The sequence below is a fragment of the Petromyzon marinus genome, chromosome 14 (genome assembly GCF_048934315.1).
Source record: "Petromyzon marinus isolate PM22_M1 ecotype Great Lakes invasive population chromosome 14, UKy_Petmar_22M1.pri1.0, whole genome shotgun sequence".
In the NCBI taxonomy this organism is placed as follows: Eukaryota; Metazoa; Chordata; class Hyperoartia; order Petromyzontiformes; family Petromyzontidae; genus Petromyzon; species Petromyzon marinus.
This window is the reverse complement of record NC_133680.1, coordinates 5,541,603-5,569,076: the sequence shown is the minus strand read 5'-3', so window position 1 is coordinate 5,569,076 and position 27,474 is coordinate 5,541,603. Positions and strand designations below refer to the sequence as shown.

The 27,474-nt window shown below is 46.7% G+C and overlaps 1 protein-coding gene across 10 annotated transcripts in view; it reads left to right on the top strand.

The window, feature by feature from the left end:
* Positions 1-26,128, top strand: part of PHTF2 (putative homeodomain transcription factor 2) — a 42,082-nt gene extending 15,954 nt beyond the window's left edge. For 5 of the 10 annotated variants that reach the window (XM_032954246.2, XM_032954243.2, XM_032954241.2 and 2 more), the window contains 15 exons: positions 5,042-5,200; positions 6,421-6,586; positions 8,141-8,299; positions 10,142-10,316; positions 11,187-11,360; positions 13,614-13,712; positions 17,088-17,303; positions 18,253-18,384; positions 19,034-19,306; positions 20,118-20,249; positions 21,301-21,387; positions 22,059-22,214; positions 22,739-22,834; positions 23,333-23,458; positions 24,138-26,128. In XM_032954246.2, the coding sequence (XP_032810137.1) occupies positions 5,042-5,200; positions 6,421-6,586; positions 8,141-8,299; positions 10,142-10,316; positions 11,187-11,360; positions 13,614-13,712; positions 17,088-17,303; positions 18,253-18,384; positions 19,034-19,306; positions 20,118-20,249; positions 21,301-21,387; positions 22,059-22,214; positions 22,739-22,834; positions 23,333-23,458; positions 24,138-24,158 (2,171 nt within the window). In that variant the 3' untranslated portion in view covers positions 24,159-26,128. Of the gene's footprint in view, positions 1-5,041; positions 5,201-6,420; positions 6,587-8,140; positions 8,300-10,141; positions 10,317-11,186; positions 11,361-13,613; positions 13,713-17,087; positions 17,304-18,252; positions 18,385-19,033; positions 19,307-20,117; positions 20,250-21,300; positions 21,388-22,058; positions 22,215-22,738; positions 22,835-23,332; positions 23,459-23,984; positions 24,025-24,137 lie in introns of all 10 variants that reach the window. The other 5 variants (XM_032954249.2, XM_032954240.2, XM_032954242.2 and 2 more) reach the window with 4 other exon arrangements.
* Positions 26,129-27,474: the final 1,346 nt, after the last annotated feature.

Below are 27,474 nucleotides of genomic sequence, written 5' to 3'. Positions count from 1 at the left end.
ATCCAGAAAAACGCACGTCAAAAATGTTATAAATTGATTTGCATTTTAATGAGGGAAATAAGTATTTGACCCCCTCTCAATCAGATTTCTGGCTTCCAGGTGTCTTTTATACAGGTAACGAGCTGAGATTAGGAGCACACTCTTAAAGGGAGTGCTCCTAATCTCAGCTTGTTACCTGTATAAAAGACACCTGTCCACAGAAGCAATCAATCAGATTCGAAACTCTCCACCATGGCCAAGACCAAAGAGCTCTCCTAGGATGTCAGGGACAAGATTGTAGACCTACACAAGGCTGGAATAGGCTACAAGACCATTGCCAAGCAGCTTGGTGAGAAGGTGACAACAGTTGGTGCGATTATTCGCAAATGGAAGAAACACAAAAGAACTGCCAATCTCCTTTGGCCTGGGGCTCCATGCAAGATCTCACCTCGTGGAGTTGCAATGATCATGAGAACGGTGAGGAATCAGCCCAGAACTACACGGGAGGATCTTGTCAATGATCTCAAGGCAGCTGGGACCATAGTCACCAAGAAAACAATTGGTAACACACTACGCCGTGAAGGACTGAAATCCTGCAGCGCCCGCAAGGTCCCCCTGCTCAAGAAAGCACATATACATGCCCGTCTTAAGTTTGCCAATGAACATCTGAATGATTAAGAGGATAACTGGGTGAAAATGTTGTGGTCAGATGAGACCAAAATGGAGCTCTTTGGCATCAACTCAACTCGCCGTGTTTGGAGGAGGAGGAATACTGCCTATGACCCCAAGAACACCATCCCCACCGTCAAACATGGAGGTGGAAACATTATGCTTTGGGGGTGTTTTTCTGCTAAGGGGACAGGACAACTTCACCGCATCAAAGGGACGATGGACGGGGCCATGTACCGTCAAATCTTGGGTGAGAACCTCCTTCCCTCAGCCAGGGCATTGAAAATGGGCAGTGAATGGGTATTCCAGCATGACAATGACCCAAAACACATGGCCAAGGCAACAAAGGAGTGGCTCAAGAAGAAGCACATTAAGGTCCTGGAGTGGCCTAGCCAGTCTCCAGACCTTAATCCAATAGAAAATCTGTGGAGGGAGCTGAAGGTTCGATTTGCCAAACGTCAGCCTTGAAACCCTAATGACTTGGAGAAAATCTGCAGAGGAGTGGGACAAAATCCCTCCTGAGATGTGTGCAAACCTGGTGGCCAACTACAATAAACGTCTGACCTCTGTGATTGCCAACAAGGGTTTTGCCACCAAGTACTAAGTCATGGTTTGCAGAGGGGTCAAATACTTATTTCCCTCATTAAAATGCAAATCAATTTATAACATTTTTGACATGCGTTTTTCTGGACTTTTTTGTTGTTATTCTGTCTCTTACTGTTCAAATAAACCTATTAAAATTATAGACTGATCATTTCTTTGTCAGTGGGCAAACGTACAAAATCAGCAGGGGATCAAATACTTGTTTCCCTCACTGTTTAGTAGAGCATTTTATAAGTTTGCACTGCTGGAAAAATAATTGTAGCTTGATGCCCAGATAAGGTTTTGTTTTTCTCAGTTGGTGAGTGTGTTATGCAGGAAAACAAACATGTTTAATGAACAAACCAGTATCTTGCTAGAATATAAATTCTTGGCAATGGAGGAATGTTTTTATGCTATTTGTCAAAGCACTTTCCTAGCTGTTGCAAGGCATGTTTCTTAAAAAAACATGTATACGATTATAAAATGAATTGCATAATGTATTATATAATGCTTTACATTTGGTTCGACTTCGGAATGATAAACACTGCCAAACCGGTTTTGGTGAGAAATAATTCACTTGCACGAATTATCAATGCACCTTCATGTGGTTGACGCTTTTAAATAAACCTTGATATGAAAAAACGGAGTCTATCCATCGACTTTGACAGGTCACCAAACCCGTAATAGTAGTTGTAATAATGATCACATGAATAATGCATGATTAACTGAGGGAGCAGTCGCACTAGTGATGAACATGCGCTGTAATTCCATTGCCCTGAGTTTTAATCCCGACCACAGCTAAGATGTTGACAAGTGATAATTGAACCATGCCTTAGTTACCCCTCCACTAACCCGCAGTCACCAGCGTGGTGAGATACTAAATTAAAACTAAACTATTTTTATTTTACCAGGCAAGGCCTACTGAGCTCTATAGCTCTTTTTCTGAAGCGACCTGGCCACAATGATAGCCAAATCTTGCTGCTTATCATGTGGAAATTTCTAGCCACCAAATACTCTAAGTGCATGTTTCTTAATGTGGAGGGGAAAAGCGGAGGACCCGGAGAAAAATCCACGCGACCACGGGGAAAACAGGCAAAATCCTAATATACAGCCGTCGGGATTGAACCCATCTTCTTCTTACTCATTGTTTTTTTACTTTACCATCTTCTTCTTCTTTTGTATGGCATTGTGAAAAGCAACAGTTTTTATTTTTCCTTAATGATCGTCATAAATGAATGCAAAGGTTCCTTATCCAGTCCAATGATGTGGTTGACGCAGTGTGGATTTCAGCGATACCGCCAGGATGTGCATGGATGGAGCATTCATCGGTGATGTGCTTGGATGGTTTGGACTTCTCCACAGACGCAGTTCGGCGATTCTTTGATCTTCCATTAATGGAACGTGTGACGCGCATCTGCCGTGTCGTGTTCGAGCGCGGTTCAGTGTGGTCCATAGTCGTCGTGGAAGAGAGAATGCCGGTTCTTCCACCGTCGGATCGTGAATTATGTTTTTTTGGTTTAACACGTTTTGTTTGCCACGTCCATAGCCGCCCATGGTTCAGACCACCGAGTGGCGGTGTCTTTATTTTCGGCCGCTGGAGTGGAGGCGCGTATCCAGAACGGTTTCTGGATTTTAGCCTTGGGCGTTGGGGTTCCTTTAGATCTGGGATGTTGGCCGAAGCGGTATTCGCCAGCACCGGAAGCCACGGGAGCGGAGTAGACTTTAGGGAACCGCTGATGATACGAAGCGCGTTAATTTCGGCATTGACAAGGTTCGTGTGAGGGCTTGCACCCCACACCGGGGCACAGTACTCCGCAGTGGAGTGAACAAGAGGCCTGCGTCGATATCTTCAACGTGCTGGCGTCGCTTCCTCAGGTTCCTGCAAGTTTCTGAATAATATTCACTCGTGCTTTGGTTTTATCTTGAGCTTGTTGGAGGTGGTAATGGTAGTTAAGCATCCAATCCAGGGTAACTCCTAGATACCGAGGGTGTTCATCATGCCTTAGCTTCACCCTGCAGAAGTTAACGTTCAACGTTTTCAAAGCTTGTCTTTTGTTCAGGTGGAAGGCGGAGACGACGCTCTTCGATGGGTTTGGCTTAAGGCGCCAATTCTTGAAGTATTCTTCCAGAGTCTTCAGATTTTTCGAAGACTGCCTCAATGTCTTCCATATTCCGTGCTTGGATTGCGAGTGCAATATCATCAGCATATGTTAACATATACCGCAAGATGTCGCTGGAATGTCGCTAGTATATAGATTGAACAGCGCTGGTGCCAGAATTTATCCCTGTGGGAGTCCATTGTTGAATCTTCGTGGGCTGCTGGCAGCTTCACCAAGGTGGACGGTGAACCATCGGTTGCTCAGCATTTCGGTGATTAGTATAATTGTCGGGCGGCAAGGCATGGCTTTCGCAAGCTTCAGCACGAGTCTCTTCCGCCACACGGCATCGTAAGCTAAAGAGAGGTCGATGAAAGCTGTTGCTGTTTTGAGCTGGCGTTCGAAACCGGCTTCGATGTGACTCGTTAAGGCAAGCACCTTGTCGCAACAACTTCGACCAGTTCTAAATCCTGCTTGTTCCCGGGGAACTATTTCCTCAAGCGTGGGCATCAGCCTTTTGAGCAGAAGCCGCTCCATTAGTTTTTTAGTAGACGCTGAGTAGGGAGATAGGAAGGTAGTTTTAAGCGTCTGATGCGTCCTTGCCTGGTTTCAGGATGGCTATTATCCTTGCCTCTTTCCACTCCTTCGGAAACGATGCTTGTGGAATGGATGTCAGTGAAGAATGTGGCTATCCATTTTCTTGCTCTTGGTCCCAAGTTCTTGACGAATTCTGGATGAATAGCATCAAGACCTGAGGCTTTCCCGCATTTCAACTGGGCAATCACGGCATCTACTTCCTCCACTGAGAATGGACGGGAGAATTCAGAGGTTTCTTGGCCGTTATCTAGTGTGCAATAAAGTTTTTTGTAGACTTGCTGTCTTATGCTCTTGTCGATTGAAGTTCGTGAATTGTTGATCATTTGCCTAGCAATCTCGTCAGGAGTGACTTGCGGAGGTTTTGTAAGGCTGGCGTCGCGACAGCTCCCATCAACCTCAGGAGGCGCCAGGCTTTACGGCTCGATTTTGTCAAAGTCAAGTGCCTCAACTGTTTCGTGCCACCTTTCTCTTCTTTGGAAATTCAGTGACTCGAGTAAGGCTTTTGCAGACTCCTGCTTCTTATCAGCATTGAATTTCCGGAAAAGCTGTTCGCTTTCTGGAGTCCAACATGAAGTGAAGACCTTTCTGAAGCCTCTTGCGATGTTGGCCTTGGCGACTGCCTTGATGAGACCAACGAAGCGACGGTAGTTGACCGTGTGGAGGCATTATTCCAACTGATGCTTCCAAGTCCGCAGTGAACTTCACCCATTCAGCTGATCTCAGATTCCAACGTGGTTTTGGAGCGCAGCGGAATAACGGAATCTGAAGACCGATATGGATCACTACAGGTCTGTGTTGGCTATTTGGAAAGTCGTCTAGGATTGTTCTTGTCGACGGATTTCCGTTCAGGTCCCAAGACACAAAACATAAATCGGGCGTATAGACCTCCTGCATACTAGTTAAAGTAGTTAACCTCTCTCCACCGTGGTGCCCCAATGGTCACACAACCCCCATGACTAGCAAGGCATGGGGGAAGGGGGGGGTAGGAGGCCTTCATCTATCCATGGATTAACAAAGGCTGTCCAGAGTACTTTGTAATTCTCTTCGCTGCAGGAAGTGAGTGGGCGAGTCGAGTTGCTGCACTGCCCGGGTCCTGATTTAGCCCCACGTGCGTGCAGGCTCCACATTTGCCAAAGCCAAGCCGGAGAGCGCTTGGACGGCCATCACTCGCAAGGGCATCGTGCGCGTGCTGCTCTTCCCTTTCTTCTCGCGCTGGTGGATCCAGGTCACCTCCGCGGGCATCTACCTGTGGCTGCTGGGGCTCTACGTGCTGCAGGGTACGACGTGGCGGGGATGCCTGGGAAGGGGGGGTGGGGACGCCGCAGGGAAGAGCTCAACGCTGCTGCTCGGCTTGATCCATCGTAAACGTTGGCAGAGATTGTTTCCGTCTTGATTAGTGACCGAAGCTGTTGGTTGTGGTGCTGTTTGCGTGTACTCGCTGCGTACGTGCCTACACCTTGTGTGGCTTCTGAGAAAAGCATGTTTAAATACTGGCTCTTGCAGAGTTTGTGTATGGATTAGTCATTTTGAAAAATCCTAAGTTGAGAAACATTTCAGCAAAAAAGTCTTCTGCACGAATGTTAACTCGATTGCACTTTCAGTGTCATGAGACCAACAATACATTCAAAACTCTCACACAGCAGTGCATCACGGGGTGTAAGAGAATACTCCATAGAAGCAGATGTCACCACTTTGGCTTTCAGTGACCTGTGTTCCACACATTAGGGGGCAACTCTTTCTTACTTGTTCAACCACTGAGAGTAATTTTTTTGCCACACAGCAGTCAAATTAATTTTTTTTATTCTCAGAGCTGAAATTCAGCCAAATTAAGTGCAGATCCAAGTTTGATCTGATGTAAATTGTTTTGCGGTCATTTGTGACTAGGCTTGAACTGCCTACACTCCACTAGACTAGAAAGCTCAGTTGAATCACAGCCACACTCCCCACATTTGAACCCAGGATCTCAGTGGTGCCAGCTCAGCTCAGCCCTCTGCCCCCTTAGCCACCCATTGCACACAAAGTGCTTGCCACACATGAACAGCAATACCATCCTGATCTCGTCAAGGAGCGTAAATCATCACACGAACTCCGGTCATGCACGCAGCAGCGGCTTTTCACTGGCCATCGAACAAAGATGGCCACCACATTGCACGTTATCAGATGCGCTTCCTGCAGCCATCTGGAACGCTCTTCCTTTCCGGTATTAGGAAGCCACTGGAGCTATGCACTTTTAAATATATATTGAAAACTCATTTCTTTCGAGCACATTTTTGTGTTTAAATTGTTGTCCTTCCCCTGCTGCTCGTCCGATAAGCACGGTTGGCTACGTACAGTGCGAAAAAAGTTCTACATACATACATACATACGCACATATGCTCAGCCACCTCTTCATGTGTATTTTCGGTGTAAGGCGCACAGTCCATTGGTAGTGTGGGTGACGTTTCTGCGGCCAGTGTTGATTGTACCGCCTGTGTGCATGGCGTGCGCACGTGCGCAGCACTAGCCGTCGTGCTGTACGTGAGCGGACCCAGCGAGCATGATGTGCCGTGGACGGAGGTCCTGTGCCCCGTGTGGCTCATGCTGCTGCTGGGCACCGTGCACTGCCAGATCGTCTCCACTCACTTCTACAAGACGCAGAGCAGCCTCGGGGCCAAGCGAAGACGGTGAGGGCCGACCAGGGCAGTGGAATGCTGGCATAGCTCCCCCCACCATACATCCACTGCATATGCTGCCTGCGGAACAGCTGCTTCCACAGAGGCATACGCAGTCAGTTGTTTTTTAGCTGAGCCGTATGCTTGTGACCAAAATCACCTGGAAGATGGCAGCCTTCACACGGCCCAATCTGTTAAGTGAGAAATCACGCCGAATGCTATTACGCGGCGACCGAATATTGATCATCGATCTCCCATTCTCCAGAGCAACAACAACCTGGAAAGATCTATGGTTGAGCATGGATAATAGTGCTTTGTATGGGCATCCGCTACGCATGCCAGTTTGTCATAGGCGGATGTGAGGCCGTGCTATGTGGTCGTCAGCAGAGGGCAGTGCAGCAAAATCTATTGTTGTGATATGTTTCTATGCTCCCACGTCTTCGCTGACCCACACTGACCAGCGGCAAGTGCGGTCAATTGACCCCCACGACCTAAGCAGCGTGGGGAAGCCCTCATCCAGCAGTGGATTGACCAAAATGTTGTAGATGTGCGATAATGTGCCACTCAGATATTCACATTACAAAATATCCACAGTCGACATACAAATTTGTTATTGCCCTTTTGAAAAATCTGTGCAGTATTAGATGAAGCTGGATTGTGCAGTGCTGCTTGAACTCTGGTTCGGTTTCACTGTATCCGGGTAGAGAACTCTCACGCTGACTGGACATTTTTTATCTAGCGTAAAGAGTCCTGCTTTTGTTCTGGTAAATCGTACACTCGACAGTGTAAAGCTTCAGAAATGTTCATAGTAGGTACGTAGCAATGTTTATAGGAGGTACGTGGCGATGTTTTCAATACATGTATCAAATGGGGCATTAATTGTACGTGTAATAATGAATTGTTTACAAGTCATGAAAATTATACACATGAGGCGAAAACGTTTCTCCGAGCTAGGTAAAACAAAAAAAATGAGAATGCAAATAAAACATTAAACAAGACAAAAATATTCAATTCTTAAATTTATTTATTACAACGATTCATGAAAATGTACCGATTCTTTTGTGCTAAAAAGCACTGTTAACAGGCCCACAAGCACAGTGATCGCCGCCCTGCCTGCCACGCCAGGCAGGGCGGCAGATACCTCTTTACCACTCTACAACTGAGCCACTCCTAGACCAGGCCAAGCCAGCTCAGTATGGCTTGGGAGGGGACAAGTTGTTCTTCACTGCAGAACCCGAGTTGTGCCGCTGATGTCCCACATTGAACGAGGCAAAGACGCACGTGCATGATGCTGTACGCCGTGTCCTCGCAGTTCTTGGCTGACATCACACGCATTGGATTGCATCATCAGCCCCGGGCCCGGCCCTGCTTGAGCCAGAGCTATGTTCAGATGTCTACTTTTGAGCCGAGCGTAGTAGCAGTTCAGTTTCCGGCTCGGCAAATAGCCAGTGGAAAACCACCCGAACCGTGAGAGCCCTTCACTGGATCAGCACAGATGTGCCAGTAGAAAAGTGGTAATAGACCTCCTCTCCCCCCCCACCACCCCCCTTCCACCGAATTCTACAGGAGACTGCGTAAAGCATCACAGAGTGACCCTGGCAAAGATGGAGGTGGTTCGAGTACGACCGATAACCAGGACGAGTTCAGGCGCTCAGGCGGTGGGAGCCACGGGCCCGGGGTTCTGGCGGCCCTGAGACGCGCGTGGGGGAGACATCGTGTCTTTGGGTCAGTGCTGCTTTCCTCCTCTTCTCCTCCGCACGATTTCGCACGGTTGGCTATGTACGGTGCTGAAGAAGTTCAACATACATACGTAGTGCAGGACTTCGGAGACGATAATTGTGGAGGCACCTTTTATTAACACACACTATCTCGACTACACACACGAGTCACTCGCTAGCCTTAACACAACACTAGCCATCTAGCATCGATGGTGCTAACTAAGATAGCTGACAGGCTATCTAGCAGTGCGACGTCGAGCGGCGACGGCATCGACGACGGCAACGAGACGATCCGATTCCCACGAGCAGCCTCGAGCTACGGCTCTTGGCTCCTTTTATCCTAGCAGCGTGGCCTCGCTCTGCCCTGGCCACGCCCCCCTTCTCGAACCCACTAGCAGATTCCAGGGGCTTCCCGATGGACCCCTCCATGACCCTTGCCCCAGTTCTTCCATTCTGCCGACACACCCGTGCATATTGTCGCTCACTGGCGTGTGTACTGTTTGTACACCACAGTTGCCGATTTTGGTCACCAGCCGTCGCTACGACACTACACATACATACATACACTTCAACAACATCAACAACAAAACTCGCTCACCGCTTGAATCAAAATATATTGCGTATGATACTTGATCTGGGTACGTTTTTTAAATTTCACTTGGAAGCAATACTCGTGATTGTGCTGGTAACGATGAATCGAGTCGCATTGATTCTTATACAAGCAGTTATGTACATCGAGCCATGCACGTGAGAATACATTATTTCCGATGTATGCAAAATTTACATGAATGGCATTCTAAAGCATGTAGTATAATGGAGAAAATGATATTGTACAAACCCGACGTGAAAAAAAATACGACATGGAACAAACAAGGCACACGAAGAAATGTTTTTGTTTTATTAAATCGTGATCCTGAATCGTACCGCTGGGGCGGCACTTGAATCGTTATATTCATACTAGTCAGAGCCCGAATCCCATGCTAAATGGGAAAAAAATATCCATGACTACTTGGAGTCCAAATCACATGCTAATAGTTCAGTGCAGTTTAGTTCAGTTTATTTTGAAGTACCCTGTGAGCTAAGGAGCTCTTAAGTTGGGTTTCATCAGTAAAAAACCACACCATTTCCATGTCAGACATATCACATCAGAGAAAAAGATATTGTTTAGTTTTCATACAATAAAACTCTACCCATTTGTTGTGGATGGGAATAGCTTACTCATGTTTTATGTTTGTTTTTTTTGGGTGAGAATTTGTGTATTTCACTGTCGAGCTTGTTACCCTGTTTTTTGCCATTGACCTAGCATCTATCTCTCACCTCTCTTTTCCTGCAGGGATTTGCTAAAACTTTAGCCAGATGGGTGCATTGCATTTCCCACGCAAACATGCGCACCTGTGTGTTTGTGCTGTTGCCCATGGCTGAAACATTTTGTGGGGTTTTTTTTTTTCAAAATATAGTTTATAACCCTTAGACAATCCACTATTGAATAAAGGCTATGCCAAACCATGTTATTTGTGGGGTGGTTTTTGCCCATACTTCACCACACTGGTTAGGGCAGATGTGTGAAGGTGCCCAGGACCAGCTCTGATATAACTCAAGAATCATTTTAGGTTTGCCCCTAAAATAAATAGCTCAGAGCGCTAACCATTGTGCTACCGCTCTCCGGTTTTCAGACCATAAGTGTGGGAGGGGTGGCCGATCTTCATAACTGCTGCCCGTTTTCTGAAGGGGCGAGGTTAAAAAAACGTGTCGTCGTTTTACGAAAGTGACAAATGTCACGCAATGAATTGGTAACGAGTCCCCTGGGCAATTAGTAACGAGTCCCCTGGGGACGTCTCCGCACCCCCAGGCCGGAGCAAAGGAAGCGCTACGAGGAGAAGTCCACCGAGACTGACAATGGCTACATCTGCCTGGAGGGGAAGGCCTCGCGGCACTGCGTTGCCGGGGGCGGCCCCCTTCTCTCGCACCGCGTGGAGGCCCTCTCCGCAGAGGGCCGCCCCCATCAGGGGTCACATGGCAAGCAGGTACGGGCGGTGCCCTGTTACACACACACACACACGTGGCAGTGCCCCCATATACTCGAGTGGCAAACGGGGGGTGTATGCGTGCGTGTGTGTGTGTGGAGAAAAATGTGTACTCGCGTGGCGTGATTAAGTAAGGTTAGCAAAACTAGTGAGTTTGTCTCAACCCACTCGCCAATCATTGCACAAACACACGTCATATTATGTTTGGTTTTTCAAAAGTAAAACATCGATTTGTCCTCTGCAACAAAACATTTTCTGAAGCAGAAAGTGCACGCCCAAGTGTATGGATAAGAGCGGTCATGTAAAGAGATTTCACAAGTGGCTCGATGCTGTCTGCTTCCGCGAACCATTCTCTAACACAAGGAGTTGTGGGCTTCCCTGCCAGAGCTCTGAATTGATACATTGTCCATTAACACTATGCCGATAGCACAATTGTAATTGTAAAAAAACACAAAAATATAAAGTGCGAAAATATGTACAGATAATGTCATTCTTTTCAGTGTGTGCTGTCTTCATATGTGTTGAATTAGCATGGAAACTAACGGGGAGCTATTAAAAAAACAACATCTTTTGCATATTTGTAATTAGTCCTTTTTGTGCTCTGGCGTTTCTCCAAATTGTGGGCAACCCTTGGATAAATTTGGCCTAGCTTCAATCGGGCAAGTGCCTAATAGCACCACAACTTTATGTTAAAGTCTCGTAATATTAGATCCTCTAAACGGAGGGTAATAGTGCCCCTCGTTCCGGACAGAAGGACAGATGGACAGACGGAGCCCATGTGTACACGCTTCTCACCTGAATTGGCCAACAATTTAATCAAATAGAAAACCGCTTGCAACGCACTTTTATGTGACTCCTGTCGGGAATCAGGAGGCGGGCCGTTTGGGCCCCGCCGCCTCGGACGACCTGTCGAGCGAGGAAGAGGGTGGCGGACTGCGGGCGCCGGAGACGCCGGTGTACCGTCGCGGCGCGGAGCGTCCGTCGTGCGACGGGCTGCGACAACGCAAGCTTCACACGCACTGCAGGAAGCACTGCTCCGCAGAGGTACGGGCACGCTCACATTGACCCCGCAACCCCCGGCGCTGGCGCCGATTGCGCGTTGTCCTAGCGGTAAACCGTCGTGACGCGTCTTCTCGCGTAACGTGTCTCGGGAGGACGCGGCAAAGTGGCGGCGCGTTCGTTTGTTAACCAGGTGAGAGCCCATTGTGACTCACCGTGGGTGAAATGAAGCATTGCTGCCAACGTGTTGTAAAATATCTCCAGTAACAAGGGTATGCAGGATCCTAATTAACGTGAGAATATTAAGTAATAATAACCAATGAAAGAGTATATTACATTTAGATATAAGGTATACTTCAAAAGCACTTGCATTCATTTTGACCAAGCATGTACCTTGATAGGTAAAGAACATGCCTATAACGATGTCTTGATTAATCAAATAAAATGTATTTATTCGCTCATGGTATACACATGTAATCATGCGTATGGGAGGAGGTTGTTTACGTTAAATGCAAATGACGTGCTAATGTTACGTTTGGATGTTGGAATGACCCAAACGATACAAATGAGACACACACAAATAGAGAAGCAATATGGATGAGATGGTACCAAAGAGACAAAAAGATAATTGATTCTTGAATTGCATCGTGACTCCGACTCCGGACAAATCACCGTTGGGGGAAATTTTTGCATACCTAGTAAAGAAATAGCTTGTTATTTTGTAAACGTAATCAATCAAATGAAAAATAACAGTAGTGAGTTGTAACCTCCAAAAAATTATTCAGAAATAAAATGTTTTTCAGCTGAAATAATATCATCATTTACCCGTACCGTTAACATGCCAAACGTGAGCGGGATATTTTGAATTTAACTTGTTAAATGTTTAAATGAGGGAAGGAATGTAAATGTTAGAAGTTTAACCCCACCCCCACGGTCTTTTCAACAGTAAGTAATCCCCATCTAATGCTGTGATTTTCGCTAATTGAGCTGGGAATTTTACACTGCATTTTTTTATTTAACAGGAGAATTATATTTCCATGCTCCCCCCTGCGTAGCACGAATATATATCTTGAATTCTTAATCGTAAATCATTCCTTTTTATTGCGCCTTCAGTCTTGCATCAAACCATTAAAACAAACACGTTATTAGCGGTTGGTTGTCTATCATGAGGATCCATCAGTGCTTTGTTGTCCACTCGTAATACATTTATAGAGCAATCGGATGGCAACCATGGAAATTCATCAACTGTCACCCATGCCTCCCTTTGTTAGTGTCTCTGCTGTCAAATTTCATATTCATCGGCTTTGTAAAGCTAGATCGTGATCATTTATGTAGAAGGCCCTTGGTTTTGATTGATTGTTAATTATATGGGAATGCTTTGCTCATTAATAAGCGTACACAAATTTATCACGAAGGAGATTAAAATAATTGTTATCATTCGGGAGCCATGGCTTGATTCAAGAATCAATTATTTTTGAATTCTCTGTAGCGTCTTGTATTTTTTGTCTGTCTCGTGAAGTCCGTTTTGTTTGTTCTGTCGTGTTCTTGATATTATCCTTATGATTCTAAACGTAAATTAGCATGTCATTTGTATAACTTGTAAATAATTGCCTCTTACACCTGTTCCAATGCTGCTTGATTCAAATGTATTCTTCCGTGCTGTGAATTGAAAAACGCGAGTGTGCAAATGGAGGTGGCTTTCACTTGAAAGTTATTTAACGACAGACAGTTTAATTTGACCCCCTAGAGTCTCATATGGAACTATTTGTACCTTTGATCACTAAACCAAGTGTTTTATAAGGCAAACCGGTATTGCATGCCATACGTGTGCCCGTGTGAATGTATGCTCACTTGCCTGAATGCGTGTGCATGTGTGTTCACTTGGCCCAACAGTCTGTTATTGCCATATGGGGGAATCTTTGTGTTTGTGTACGTATGTGTGGGGAGTGGCAGTGTAGCAGTTTGCGCGCTGCGCTATAAACCCAAAGACCCGAGTTCGATTCCCGCTCATGGTCAACACCGGTGACGAATATCTGAACCGGTCCTGAACATCCGCTAGGTGGACTCGGACTCAAATGAGTACCTGGTGTGGTGTAAAAAAACATCGCCGCTGGGGAGAAACAAAGGCGGCCGGGCGTGGTGCTGGCCACCCCATCCACCTCGTGTGCCGTTCCGGCCTTCATAGGTGCTCGCTAACAGGACTTGCCCCAACAGGCATACTAAGGCTATTACGGGGGATCTTTGTCTTTGTGTCTGTATGTGCGTGCGTGTCTGCACCCGTGTAATGCCCATGTGCAGGGAAGCGTGCACGCCATCCGCGACGGTGCCACGGCCTCCGGCTCTGAGAGTTGTGATCGATCAGAGAACGACTCCTTTCTTTTCCCACAGTGCTGCCAGGTACCAACGGTGGGGGGGGGGGGGGGGGGGGGGGGGGCTTCTCCCCACCTCTCCCTTCCCCAACCCCCCCCCCCCCCCACACTTCCGTCGCCACCACAGGCAATGCTGAGCTGCAATAATATTCGCAGACGTTTTTGCCTTGCAGAGCAGCGATGCTTTTGCGTCGAAGCTTGCCCACGTGCAATGTCTTCTTGCGGCGCTCTTTTCAGTGTCCTTGCAGCGCCTTAGCAATGGCTTGGGAAGCCCCTTCTGTTCCTATTCCGTATTTGTGTTTGATTTGTGTCTCTGCCGCCGCCACGCTGGAGATCCCTGCGGTTGCGTGCCCAAAAGTGACACTTTTGCCAAACCGTCTAGAAGTCCCACTTATGATTTATATATGCTTGAAAACGCACCTGATGTCGGGTGAACGGAGGGCATAGTCTCCTTGACTGAAATTGGCCGAATGGCAATTGCATTGCGACAGCCGAGGTTGAAAATTGCTTTCCGAGTGTACGCGAGCACGGGCGCGTCCACAACTGTGACCTTTGTGAAGAATTCTGGCCGCAGCAAAGACTGACGTACGCAAGTGCCTTGCTCGGGGGCGTGCTGTCTAATTGGTATGACGCGGGGCAAAAAATGTTGTGCGAGTGGCTACGTGATCGCAGAATGTTAGAGCCAGCCTCTGTTAAGGCAACACTTCACACGTTTCTGACATTCACACCCGAGCAGATCCGACAGTTTCTATGGGAAGCCATTGAAAACCATAGGATCTCTGTACACAATGCAAGCGAGTGACTCACCCTTGCACCTGTGCGTGGTGACACAAACCACGAGGTACTTGTTGTTTTGCTTGGCGAGATCTCCCTGTTTAGGGACACTTTGCCCGTGTGTGCCCTCTGGTCAGGTTGTGACAAACAGATCGAGAAACTGTAACCAATAACTATTTAAAGAAATGGCCATCGCATTGGGTGCAATTCAAGTGAACATTTATTGACTTGGGTTAAAAACAGCCTTTCAGCTATCAAAACCTTCGATGTTATTAATATGGAACGTGGCATTTGTTAATGAGGAGTGTAAATGTGTTCTGGGCTCTGCCTAAATAGATCCCCCCCCCCCGCTTCTTCTTGATGTATGTGTGAATCATACTAACATTTGGGTTTTGCTTTTTAACTGTGACCCCGTTTCCTTTCAAGCCTGTGTCATCCTCTTCCTGTCCAGATGAACAACGTCTCTGTTTTGCATTACAGTTTGATTCCATCGTCTAGTTCGCCTAGCCAACGGTTCCAATCATAACTAATGTTTATTAATTTATTTGACCTTTGAAGGTTTCCTGAATCCATGTGTTGTCCTGTTGCGTCATTCTTTCATTTTGCTTAACCTTGCCTTGTGTTGTTTGCGCTGGTAAATGATGAATAGCGGTTTTTGTTATTAATAAATACACTGCTTTAATGTTGTTTGGTCCAGATGTTGCATTTTCATTTCGTTAGAGCATTACTTTCATAAAATGAAGGGAAACATGCACATTATAAATTCACTGTCAAATGATGGTATCCGTGCAAAGCCATGTTGGCGCATCTGCACTTAAATGCAAATGATCTTCCACAACAGACACATACCTTCATTTGATGTACAACTGTAATATATACTGTGCACAGTAGACATGTTACATCAGCTTGTTTACATTTTCTCCCGTCCGAATGCAGTTTCCTGTGCTTGTTGTGTGTGTGTCTTTGTGCCAGGGACGTGCGGTCAGGGGAGGCAGGGGAGGCAGAGCCTCACCTCTCATACTCCAATGGAAATAGCTGTTACGAAAAGTACAAAAAAAGAACAATCAAATAAAATAAATATTAAGATTTTTCCACTGATCTGTGTTATAAATGTCATTTCTGTACGATTCCAATCATTTTTATAGTCAAAATTGCCATATTTGCGGAGCTCCGCTGCAAATACAGGAAGCGACGAGAGGTGAGGCAGCGACGAGCTCAGCCTCCCCTCTGATTGCGCAACCCCTCAGTAACTGGATGGAGCGCAGGCAATAAGCGCGTGCCTGTTACTATCTCAGTATGTCACCAATGTAATGTTTGTAGACCCCTTCATTTCATGTCCTCACCTTCCATACTCCAGGTGACTTATTTCACGTATGTGTTTCAAGATATTAAGGCTCGCTGGTCTCGTCATGAAACTGCAATGAAAAAGCACCAGGGGAGGCAGCTATCACATCTGCCTCACTGAGGGGGACGTGTCTAACAAGCCCCCCTCAGTGAGGACACGCCCTCCTCCGTGAGGCCACGCCCCCTTCAGTGTGTGAATCTGGCTCTGACACTAGCCAGTGCCTCCCCAGCCATTGACCTAACCGCACGTCACTGCTTTGTATATGGCTCCGTGGTTTGTATACTGGGCTACAATTCCAGCATCCTAGTTTGATTTGCAGCTTGCAGCCAAGGATAACATGAGTGGCACATTTTATCTGATTCTGCACTGTGCCTCTTCAAATAATTGCCTCAAATCACATGTAAACATCAGCACTGGGGAGACAAAGGTGGCCAGGCGTAGTGCTAACCATGCCACCCCCACCTCGAGCTCCGCACCGCCCTTCATAGGTGCTCGCTAACAGCACTTTCCACAACGGCCTATGTCGGCTATAGCGTTTTTCTTGGCCATTGTGTGCTCGTTCTCGTGTTTTTCGTGATCATCATCAGCCATGGTCAATCCAATGCTGAAGTTCTGCTCGGGCTGCCGCTACGGCCACCTCAGGCGATCCAGCACACAGACTAAATTCTTCGCTCGGTGGACGTCCTCTGTGACGTATTCCATTCCTTGGTTGCTACTGGGTTATTCATGTCAGCCCATTGTGTGTGTACATGTATATGCGTGTGTGTGTATATATATCAAGTGGGCAGCGGTAGTGCAGCGGTTAGGACGCTGCGCTTCAAACTCGGTGATCCGAGTTCGATTCTCGCTCTTTCCCAACACCAGTGACGATTATCTAAACCGGTCCTGGGCTTCTCCTAGGGCGCCTCAGCCTCAAATGAGTACCTGGTGCGGTGTGTAAACATCGCCACTTGGGAGAAAAAGGCGGTCGGGCGTGGTGCTGGCCACCCACCACTTTGTGTGCCGTGCCGGCCTTCATAGGTGCTCGCTAACAGTGCTTGCCACAACAGTCTGTTCAGGCTGTACAGGGGATCTTTGTCTTTGTATTTTTTTATACCTATACCCACCATTTGCCACAAAGTGATGGTGATGTCACCACGGCGCCTGTGCCAAGCCAGCTGCACTTTGAGGCCACGTTTGTATATATATACACGTGTATATATGTGCCCTTGTGTACCTCCGTTTTGCCGCACTCCCTCCTACCACCCCGCCCGCTGTGCCCGCCGCTCCCACCGCCTTTGGCAGGAGGTGCTGCGCTCGTCAGGCAGCTGCAGCTCGCGCAGTTGCACGACGTCGCGCCACGACTCGGAGAGCACGCGGCCCGAGTCGGAGACGGAGGAGCTGCTGTGGGAGGACCTCCTGCTGGGCGCCGAGTGCCGCTCCACGGGCTCCACGGACAGCGAGGACACGGTGGCGAGCGCCGCCACCCTGGCCCGCGCGCGGGACGACCCCTTCCAGCAGGTGGGTTGGCCCCGGCGCCGCCAGGAGCTCGCGAGTGTGCAGCTCTCTTGTCGAGATTTCGGTTCGTGTGTTGAGCTTCTTTCGCACCGTACGTAGCCAACCGTGCTAATCGGAGGTACGGGAGAAGGACAACAAACGAAACGTACAAAGCATTTCTTAAGAAGTTAGTTTTCAATCGAGATGATTTGAAAGTGCATAGCCCCAGTGGCTTCCTAATATCACAAGGAAGAGTGTTCCAGATGGCTCTTAGAAGCGCATCTGAAAGCGCGCGATGCGGTGACCGTCTTTGTTCGATGGCCAGCTAAAGGCCGTTGTGAGGATGACCGGAGTTGCGTGGTGGTTTATCTTACTTGACGAGATCAGCAAGATATTGTGATTCATTTGTGCCGTTCGAAGTGTTGTCCTACGTTTCGCTCCACGTACTTCTAAATCCTTGGAGTTTTTCTCAACTTAAACGTGAGCATAGTAGAAAGTTACCGCTTGGCTGAACTTGCGTAATGGGTAACAAGTTGAGAAGGAACGCTACTGCTGGGTGTAACATCAGAGTTGTTGGTACCTTGCGCCTGAGAGCTGAATAGTACTTTCAGATACTTTTTCTGGACCATGCATTAACAATAATATAAAAAAACGTGCGTATCGACTGTGACTAAGTACTCGAATATTGGAAAGAGTGTTGTTGCCAGATCTGAAATATTTCCCTCTTGCTTGATTAGTTTGGCCGAGATGCTGGCAATCTCAGATAAATATCGTTCATGGGCCTTTTTAAAGTGGTGGGTGTCCCGTGGCCGCGGGCCATATGAAATGTACGTACGTATGTTGAACTTCTTTCGCACCCTACGTAGCCACCCGTGCTAATCGGAGGTGCGAAATGAAGTGGCGGGCAGTGGGTTTCCCATCACTGGAGAGTTGCGTGCTCGTTATCTTCTCACGGGCGATGTTCCTCTCCCAGCAGAGCCAGCTGTTCTTCCCAGGCAGCTCCTCCGTTGGGCTGGAGCGCGTGAGTGCCATCGTGTGGGAGGCCAACGAGTGCAAGAAGGCCGAGATGTCCGTCCTGGAGATCAGCGGCATGATCATGAACCGGGTAAGGCCAGTGCCGTAAGCGCGGCGACCTTGAAGAGTGATTGTATGTTGCACAGACCAATGCAGGCATTGGATAGTGAATCGGAAATGTACGTCACTTTTGGAAACCTAATTTGTGTGCGTTTTATCATCCGTAATGTCTTTAAATTAAACACATTGTAAGTATGTTGAACTTATTTCGCACCGTACGTAGCCAACCGCGCTGGCCGGAGTTGTAAGTAGATCGACATATATACTTGCAGCCCTCGGCCATGAGAAGTGGTGTGTGGAATTTGTTACACACACTCCAATTTAGAGTAGTTTAAATATTGAAAATGATTGGTGCATGGTGGTTATAAGTGCATAGATCCAATTGCTTCCTAATCATGGAAGAAACTGTTCCAGACGGCCGCAGAAGCGTATCCGAAAGCGCGCAATGCGGTGATTGTCTTTGTTCGATGGCTAGCCAAAAGTCGCTGCTGTTGAGGATAGCCGGAGTTCGTCTGAGGGTTTATGTTCTTTGACGAAAAAATCCTAGTTATCGTGGTTCACTTGTGGCGAGCACTTCGTGTGTAACGATTGCGACCTTATGGAAAAAATCACGACGTTCTCAAATCTCTCACGACCCTGAATATGCGTCGCCTCGCCGCGTGAACTTTTCCGCGCGGTAGGTGAACACGTACAAGCAAGGCCAGGTGTACCACGTGTTCAGCAACCTGATGACGCTGCTGATGGGTGCGCTCCCGCTGGCCTTCCGCCTGCTGTGGCACATGGGGCTGGATCAGGCGAGCACCGCGTCCCCCCTCGACGTGCTCTGGTGCTGTCTGGGCCTGGGCGCCGGCCCGGCCGCCGCCGCCATCGTTGTCATCTGCCTCGTGCAACGCGTGTGCCTCGTGTGGCTGCTCTTCTTCATGCTCTCCGTCGCCGAGAAGACCTACAAGCAGGTGGTGCCTGGGCGCGAGGGGCCCGCGGGATGTTCGTCAGATGTGGCTGGGCAGGGTGGCGTGAGGTGGATAGCGTTGATGCCCGTTGAAGGGTACTGAGACCACCGATTCTTGAGATTCGTTCAGAGGGTCCTGCATTCGGATGTTTGGCCAATTCCATTTTAAGGAGGTAATTTGCCTTCCCCCGCACGGTTTGCTAAGTATGGTGCAAAAGAAGTTCAACATACATACATACATCCGTGGGATTAAAATCGATTACCTGGAGTAAACCCACCATTCATCCGAGGAACAAGAACTGAAAAGTCTGCACAGACATTCATTGTCCCACGTGATGTACTGTCATCACTTGGCCTTGCAACCCATAAGATTAAGGGGATTTACCGATTTACATCATGCCTTCTCATCGCTGGATTATAGCTGTGTGCCACGATGCCTAGCTAGAAGAGAAAATACTTCACTCCAGGACGCAATTTTATGAAGCTAGGATATTATTTAAATTGATAATTAAGTGCAAGTACGAAATAAGTATTACATATAAAAGTACTGTGGTTATGTTAATACAGTTTAGTCGTACACTCATTTACGCATATAGCATATGTATCTTTTTAACTGCTTTTTGTGTTTAATTTGTTGTCCTTCCCCCACACCTTTGATTAGCATGGTTGCCTATGTACGGTGCGAAAGAAGTTCAACATACATGCCATCGTGTCTTAATTGTTCAACACAATCCACCCATGCACTGAACAGCATGGAAGTACAAGCCAGTGCACCCTGCAAACCTGACCCCGCATGCGGTTTGTTTCTGCGACAGCGGTATCTGTTCGCCAAGCTGTTTGGGCACCTGACATCGGCCAGACGGGCGCGCAAGTCGGAGATCCCCCACTTCCGGCTCAAGAAAGTTCAAAACATCAAGATGTGGCTCTCGCTGCGCTCGTACCTGAAGGTGTGCATCTTGTTAAGTCGATTGATGAGAAATCCACACGGTAGCACAGATCGACATTGTAAATATTACGGCCGTGTCGTCATTTTATGGTTCAGCCCGGGGCATGCTCACTTAGATATTTTAAATAGCTCCAACAACTGTGGTAATACTGGTGTCTGATTGGCTGACAGTGCACTGAGCTGGTACTACTAAGACTCTTATACTTGCTTGTGATTAAGCTGGGTTGTCAAGTGTAGGGAGTTGGTGGCCACTGTCTGTTTATCAATGACTGCACAAAAAAACATTCGTATTTACAAAAATATTTACTTTAGCTTTTTTCAGTTTTAAGGATTGCAGATGTAATTGTGATCGACTTGCTTTGAACCCTCTTTGCAGTGCAAAGAAAGGATGTACCCCCAAGTGCAGATGAACAGGTCTTTTAATGTAACGTTAGCGTAGTTCTGATATCTTCTTGGGCCTTTCTCTGAAACAGTGTGGTAGACTGCTAGTTTTGAAACTGCAATGTCTTCGTTTCACAATAGAAACGTAAATAATAGAAAAAGCAAAAGTGAATTCTACGTGGTTTATGCAGTAAATAACTTTGCAATAGGTGGACGGCTATTTCTGTATCACCATACAGCGTGCACTTATCTTAAATATAAGTGTGCACTTATCTTAAAGCTGCTAATTTTCTGGGTGGCTCAACTGAGATATACGGTAAGCTGGCAGCCGCTCCCTCTGCCCGCCCCACCAATTTTACATAGCCACGACCACACACTCACAAGCCCCACTCCCACAGCGAGTGTTCTTGCCCTTTCTGAAATTGGCCTCGCTCATAGGCCCTGCAGACTCCTCTGCAAGCCCTATCCACTACGCACGTAGCCTCGCCCATTGCCCATAACTGAGTTGAGCACGAGGCCAGAATATTTTACAGTGGGATCAAATCGCAATTAGGCTTCGGGGGACACCGGAGACAGCCTTTGTGAACCCTGTATTGTCCCGGCCACACCAGGGCATTGGGTAGCTTTTAACTCATTCACCGAGTGTTGTGCGTGTATGGTGTTCACTCCAGAGGCGGGGTCCCCAGCGTTCGGTGGACGTCATCGTGTCATCCGCCTTCCTGCTTGAGCTCTCTGTGGTCTTCATCTGTTGTGCTCAGGTCAGCGTTATCCTCATTCATTTATACATTTTTTTCTGTTTATTTTGTTTAACCAGGTGAGAACCCAAGGGACCAGGATTGTCCCATTGGAAAGAGTGACCTGAGTGACCTGGGTCACCAAAATGATGAAAGCAAAACAAACTAAAGTAGAGGAAACAAAGCACACCGAGAAATCAGAACAAAAACAACCGTCACATAAGAAATTGAAACGCTGCACAAACACAAATGAATGCCAAATAATAACTCCCTGCAGTGCAAGTCAGCTTGGGCAGATTATCCTGTACCTGATTCAAGTACAATTCCAGATAAAGTTACAAAAACATCAAACGGATGTAATTGCACTTGACTCACGTTATAACATCGCACCTGCTGTGCGGACATCTTCTACACCAATGGAAAATTAATTGCCTACTGTGTCTATAGTCACCGAACTCAATTGATAGAACACACATTGACACCACTGCTTGCTTTGATAATTTACCGGCAGCATTTCAGATATTCACCAAGCCAGTGTAGCCATCCACTAGCTCACCAATGTCGAAGTGAACGTATGAACATGTTTGATCAACTCTCCACCGTATGGAAGAAAAAGGCGGGTGTGTGGGAACGTCATGACGTCTGGCTGGTGATTTTAACACGCGGCTTGTGCGTGCGTGCATGCGTGCGGACAGCTGTTGAACGGGCACAGCACCTTTCTCGACGTTCACTACAACTGGGAGTTGCTGGCGTGGAGCCTCTCGCTTGGAATCTTCTTGTTGCGCTTCGTCACGCTCGGCTCGGAGACGAACAAAAAATACAGCAACACGTCCATTCTGCTGACGGAGCAGGTAGGACGCCTGTGATTGATGCCACGTTTTATACCGGCCCCTGGAGTAACGATTGGGCGGTCACCCGTAGCCAGGATTTGAACTCACCTTATGCTTGGAAGTCTGTTGCTCGATGGCAGGGGTCGGCAACCAAAACAACAAGAATAGGCTTTTTTTTTCAAGAGCCGAAATGAATGTGAATACGAGACGGTCCTTAATAAATGACATCATAAAGCGGTCCTTAATGATCTGGATGTGCCTCCGGAGCCACGGATTGTCGACCCCTGCGCATGGTAAACTGGACTTCCATGGTGAACTGGATTTCCATTGTCAGAGATCGGCAACCAAAATAACAAGAAAAGCCATTTTTGGGGGGGAAATTTCAAGAGCCGCCACTGTAGTCTGTAAAAAAGCCGCATGTGGTTCCGGAGCCATGGGTCGCTGACCCCTGCTGTTCGGTCACCGTCTTGAGATTTTCTTGTTCCAGTGGTTTGACCGTTCCCCTTTTCTGGCTCGTCGTCGGATACGTTTGGCTTTGTGTGCAGATTAACTTGTACCTGAAAATGGAGAAGAAACCGAACAAGAAGGAAGAGCTTAATCTGGTGAACAATGTGTTGAAGCTTGCAACCAAGCTGCTCAAGGTGCACACCCAAATGTTTCGTCGATAACTCAATAATTATAATATTTGGAGGGGGGCCAACAATTTTTTTAGATGTTCGTTTGTTTTCTTAAGACTGGAGAAATTCGGTTGGATGGAAAGAGGAAGTTCTGAGGTAGGTTCAGGAGGGGTAAAGCAGTATTAGAACAATGTGGAAAAATTCATAACGTATGAATTGACGACATACTCAGGAGCTAAAGCTTGATGAAGGCAGTTCTGGGAGAAATTATGTTGGGAAAGAGTCCCAGAGGAAAAAAAAATAATACTGCTTAGTGACTTGAAATAACGAGGTCCGTAGAGTTAAATGATTAAGTGATCTCAAGATGGGACAGGATGGGGGAGGGAGTTTGAGCCAAGGACCTGCCAATTGGGCACAGGTCTAAACTGAGAGAATGGGGCATAGCCCCCGGGAGGTCTGGCTGTGTGTGCTGCCAGTGGCTTTAAAATAAAGGCCCATATGTGCTCTATACTGCATTTGCAGGAGCTGGACTCGCCGTTCCGGCTCTATGGCCTCACAATGAATCCCATGCTCTACAACATTACGCGTGTCGTCATTCTGTCGGCGTTCTCCGGTGTGATCAGCGACCTCCTGGGCTTCAACCTCAAGGTGAGTGTTGGTGTTCATAGAGACAAGCAGATCACGGGTGTGTGATAATTTTCACACACGTGCATCAGCCACACCTGCACAAGCGATGATATATTGATGGTCTTGGGTGTGGGTGAACAGGGCAGCTGCCAAGGGAGTAATGCTGTAAGAAGAGCCAAAAATATATGATGGTTATGCAGAATGTACATGCAGGTGAAGAGACACAGAATCATAGGGACACCGGGAGACAGATGTACAATCAGACACAGCAACATAGGGGACAGAGCGAGATAGGACACAGAAACTGTGATGCAGGAAGATAGATAGACAAACAGAAACATTGAGACGAAAATGTTTTCTGCCAGGGCACCATGTATGTTGAGGTTTGTCCTGATAAGGGTCCTATGTATGTATGATGTAAATGTGTTTTTAAAAATCAACTTTGCATTATAGATTGTGTAAAAGTTATTTTGTGTAACAAAAAAAATGAAACCTGTTAATTTCACACAGATCAAAAGTGCTTACCCTCCAATTGTTGGTCTTTCAGTTTTTTTAGACAAATCCACATGGTCGCACATCTCGCCATGGTAAATATTACAGTCCTGTAGTCACTTACTGATCAAAGTCAACACTGCATGGATTGTATTATCAAATGTGCAGGTCCAACACCAGGGAAATTATGTGTTTTTTTTTCTTTCAGCTTTGGAAGATAAAATCCTAAAGCAGGGAGGGCGAAGAGCGAGTTGACAAAACATATGCCGCTCGTTTCCTGCAGCAGCGGCGAAGATGCCCATTAGTAAATCGCTCCCAAGAGGCTGAAATGTTACTGCAGCCGAGTAATCAAACACAAGGGGGTGTTTTCCTGCGCGCCTTTTTTGGCATTTGTTTCCTTGATATTTTATTATTTGTATTCATGTTATTGCCTCCTCTGTTGAAAGTGTTTTTTCATCTAAATACCGCAGCATCTCAAGTGACCGAAGTCAATGTTTTCCTTTATTTTACAATCTAAATCAAAATACTGTGTTGTCTTGGATAGGGATTTGTGTATGTTGAAATGGTTTTTAACTATTCAATCCCGGTCATAACTACCGAGAGGTTTGGTACTATCTCACGTAATGTTACACAGACTGCCATTTTTTTACGGGCACATCGCCACATGTGATGTGCTGATGGTTACGCTTGCTGTACGTTTGTTTGCTGAATCTTGGTATTAATATTTGGCAGAAATGCCGAATAAAGAGGTCAAAAGTCCACAGCAGACACTCCTGATGAGTCTTAAGAAACGTGCAATAAATTAGGCAGGCAATATGCGATAGACAAATGTCAACCCAACTATGGGTTCGATTTTCTCTGTTAACATATTTGTAAAATGTACATATGTATCAATCTTAAGTTACAGTATTGTCTGAAAACTGATTTTATTATTATTTGCACTAAGCTGGCCAAGATGGCCTTGATGGTCAAGAAAAATGTGTTCAAACGTTGATAAGCTTGTCACCATTGGGTGTGTTTTAACTTTTTATTTAGCTTGTGCATACTACACGTGAGTGGTTAACGCCCATTGAGCCCACTTGCTTTGTCCTTACGACAAGAACTTAATTGGACATAAAAGTATAGCATCTGGCCTTGTGAAGACCGGTAATAAGCCCAAAAACTAAACGTGTTGCCACCTATACATACATCTATGTGGGGTGTTCTTTTAACGCAATTGCATATTTGACCTTGGTTTGAAAACGGTGGTGTATTCATCACTGCATTTGTCAGGATACGTTATTTAAAGTCGATGCCTGCTATAAGCTACATGATGTGCATTTCATGTACAGTGTGCTCACTAGAGCTGCAATTCTTGCAATAATTATATGGTATTTGAGTCCCAGGATTCCACCCTGGACAATTCCTGCAGGAAGTGATGTATCTATTGGTGATTCAATGTCAATCTCAAATGTATTTAAATGGGAGTTTAACAGGGGTTTTGCTATCAGATATTTGTATAATAGAATGGGGGGGGGGGGGGGTTACATCTTGAAACCAACTCTGCTAGGTACTGCTTAGTCTATCTGGGCAAAATGACAATAATCGCCCATTCCATGTGGCCAGAACAGCCATTGCAATCCATGACCGATGCCTATTATGCAGAATTGGCTCAATTCTACCCCGTTTCTGGCAGGGAGTTCAGTTAAATACAGAGGGGGCCTGTGGTTGCCACCGGCCCGTACCCACGCCCATATGCCCGTTCCTGCTTCATGTATATGCAACAGTCTGGCCAGATTCTTAGTTGCTCTTTGCATAGCCACGGCTAAACTGCCCCGTGCATCCTGACAATAAGGTTCACACTGCTGAGAGTTGCATTTGAAATGGTGAGATTCACTTAGTGCATGAACATCCCCTGTTTAAGCGTGATCGCTAAAAAAGCCTTCGGCGATAGTTCTTTTGGGGGTGAGCAGCTTTTGGATTTTGAGGATACCATCGACAAACACACGCACCATTTTGTTTGCTTTGAGATGCTTTAAATAGCCAGACGTCACTGCACATTAATACAAACACTACCAGCTTGTGTTTTTATATCTTGTGACGTGGTGGACAAGTTATGCATTTTCATTGTATTATTGCTGTTACATAATGTTTATTGTTGTTTTATGACATTGTACAAATGGTACTATTAAACCAAACCTGCCCAAAACTTGCAATATATTGATTGCTGTATGTTGTCACTTGTTCTTTGTATGCCGATTGTTATAGTTGCATTGTAGAGTGTATTGATTTCATTTCAACACGATAAAGTACATTGACATGTGTATATAGTTAAAGGGATGCCTGTAGAAATAATGCACAGTAATGTGTGTATTGTGATAGGTACAATTATAAATGTATCTGAATGTTATTACCAGTTCAAGTTAACGTGTTTATCCAGATGGGTATTCTAGACAAACACAAAGATCCTGTTAACTAGCACCTAATTAAGGCCGGATCGGCATGCGAGTAGGTGGCCAGAGCCAAGCCCCGGCCGCCTTTGTCTCCCCAATGCCGATGTTTACACACGCCCAAGTCAGGGGAGGCCCGGTACCGGTTCAGACATTCGTCACTGGTGTGAGCTGTGAGAGGGAATCGGAACTCGGATCGCCGGGTTCATCGTGCGCCAGCTACTTGACCACAGCTCCCCACAACAACAGCCGGCGTTCAGCGGCGGTGACGTCGCCACGGCGCTTGTGCCAGGCCAGGTGCACTCCGAGGCCCACGTGAAGTTTCGAAGGCTCGCTGACAGGCGGTTGTGGGACAGGCACACGCTCTATAAAATACTCGCATGGACAGCCGCATACAAATACACCACACAGGCACACACTCTCAGACACAAAGAGAAAGACAATCCGACGCAAAGTAACACATTCGAAGAGTTACACACACGTACTCTCACATACTCGTATACATAAATGCAGTCCGAATTATTTTTTAAACTACACATACGAAGCCGCAAACCGGCAGAAGCACGGAGAGGGATGGTGACCATGTTGCATAGGGACTGCACCGTGGCCATATTGCATGGGGGCCGTCTTCCTGCCAGCTGATTGGCTGGTGTGGCAGAAATTATGACGTAGACCCTAGTAACCACTGTCGTGGGCCAAGCGTTACGATATCGCCAGCACCTGCATGGATACTTGCCGTGTTGACCTACATAGTTTCTGATCATATGACAATCGCTGCCAGGTGGATCTTACGTGCATTTTCTGTACTCGAGCCCCCAAGATGGTCTAATTTGCAAGAGTGACCTGGGTACTGCTCACATTACACCGGTACATGATTTACTTCTAATATTGTTGGACGACTTTTTACTTTACTGCATAATAAATCGTTACGTACCAACACACCTATTGGAAATTGTTTTGGGAACGGTGGGATTTCTTATCTGCGTTTATGAAAGCTACTGAACTGAAATACTACACTGTATAGTTATTGACCTTGTAATTCATAATCCTGCATTTGCCATTGAGGTTACTTGATTGCCCTGGTTCTACAGAGACTGTTTAGTGGCTGTGTAAAGC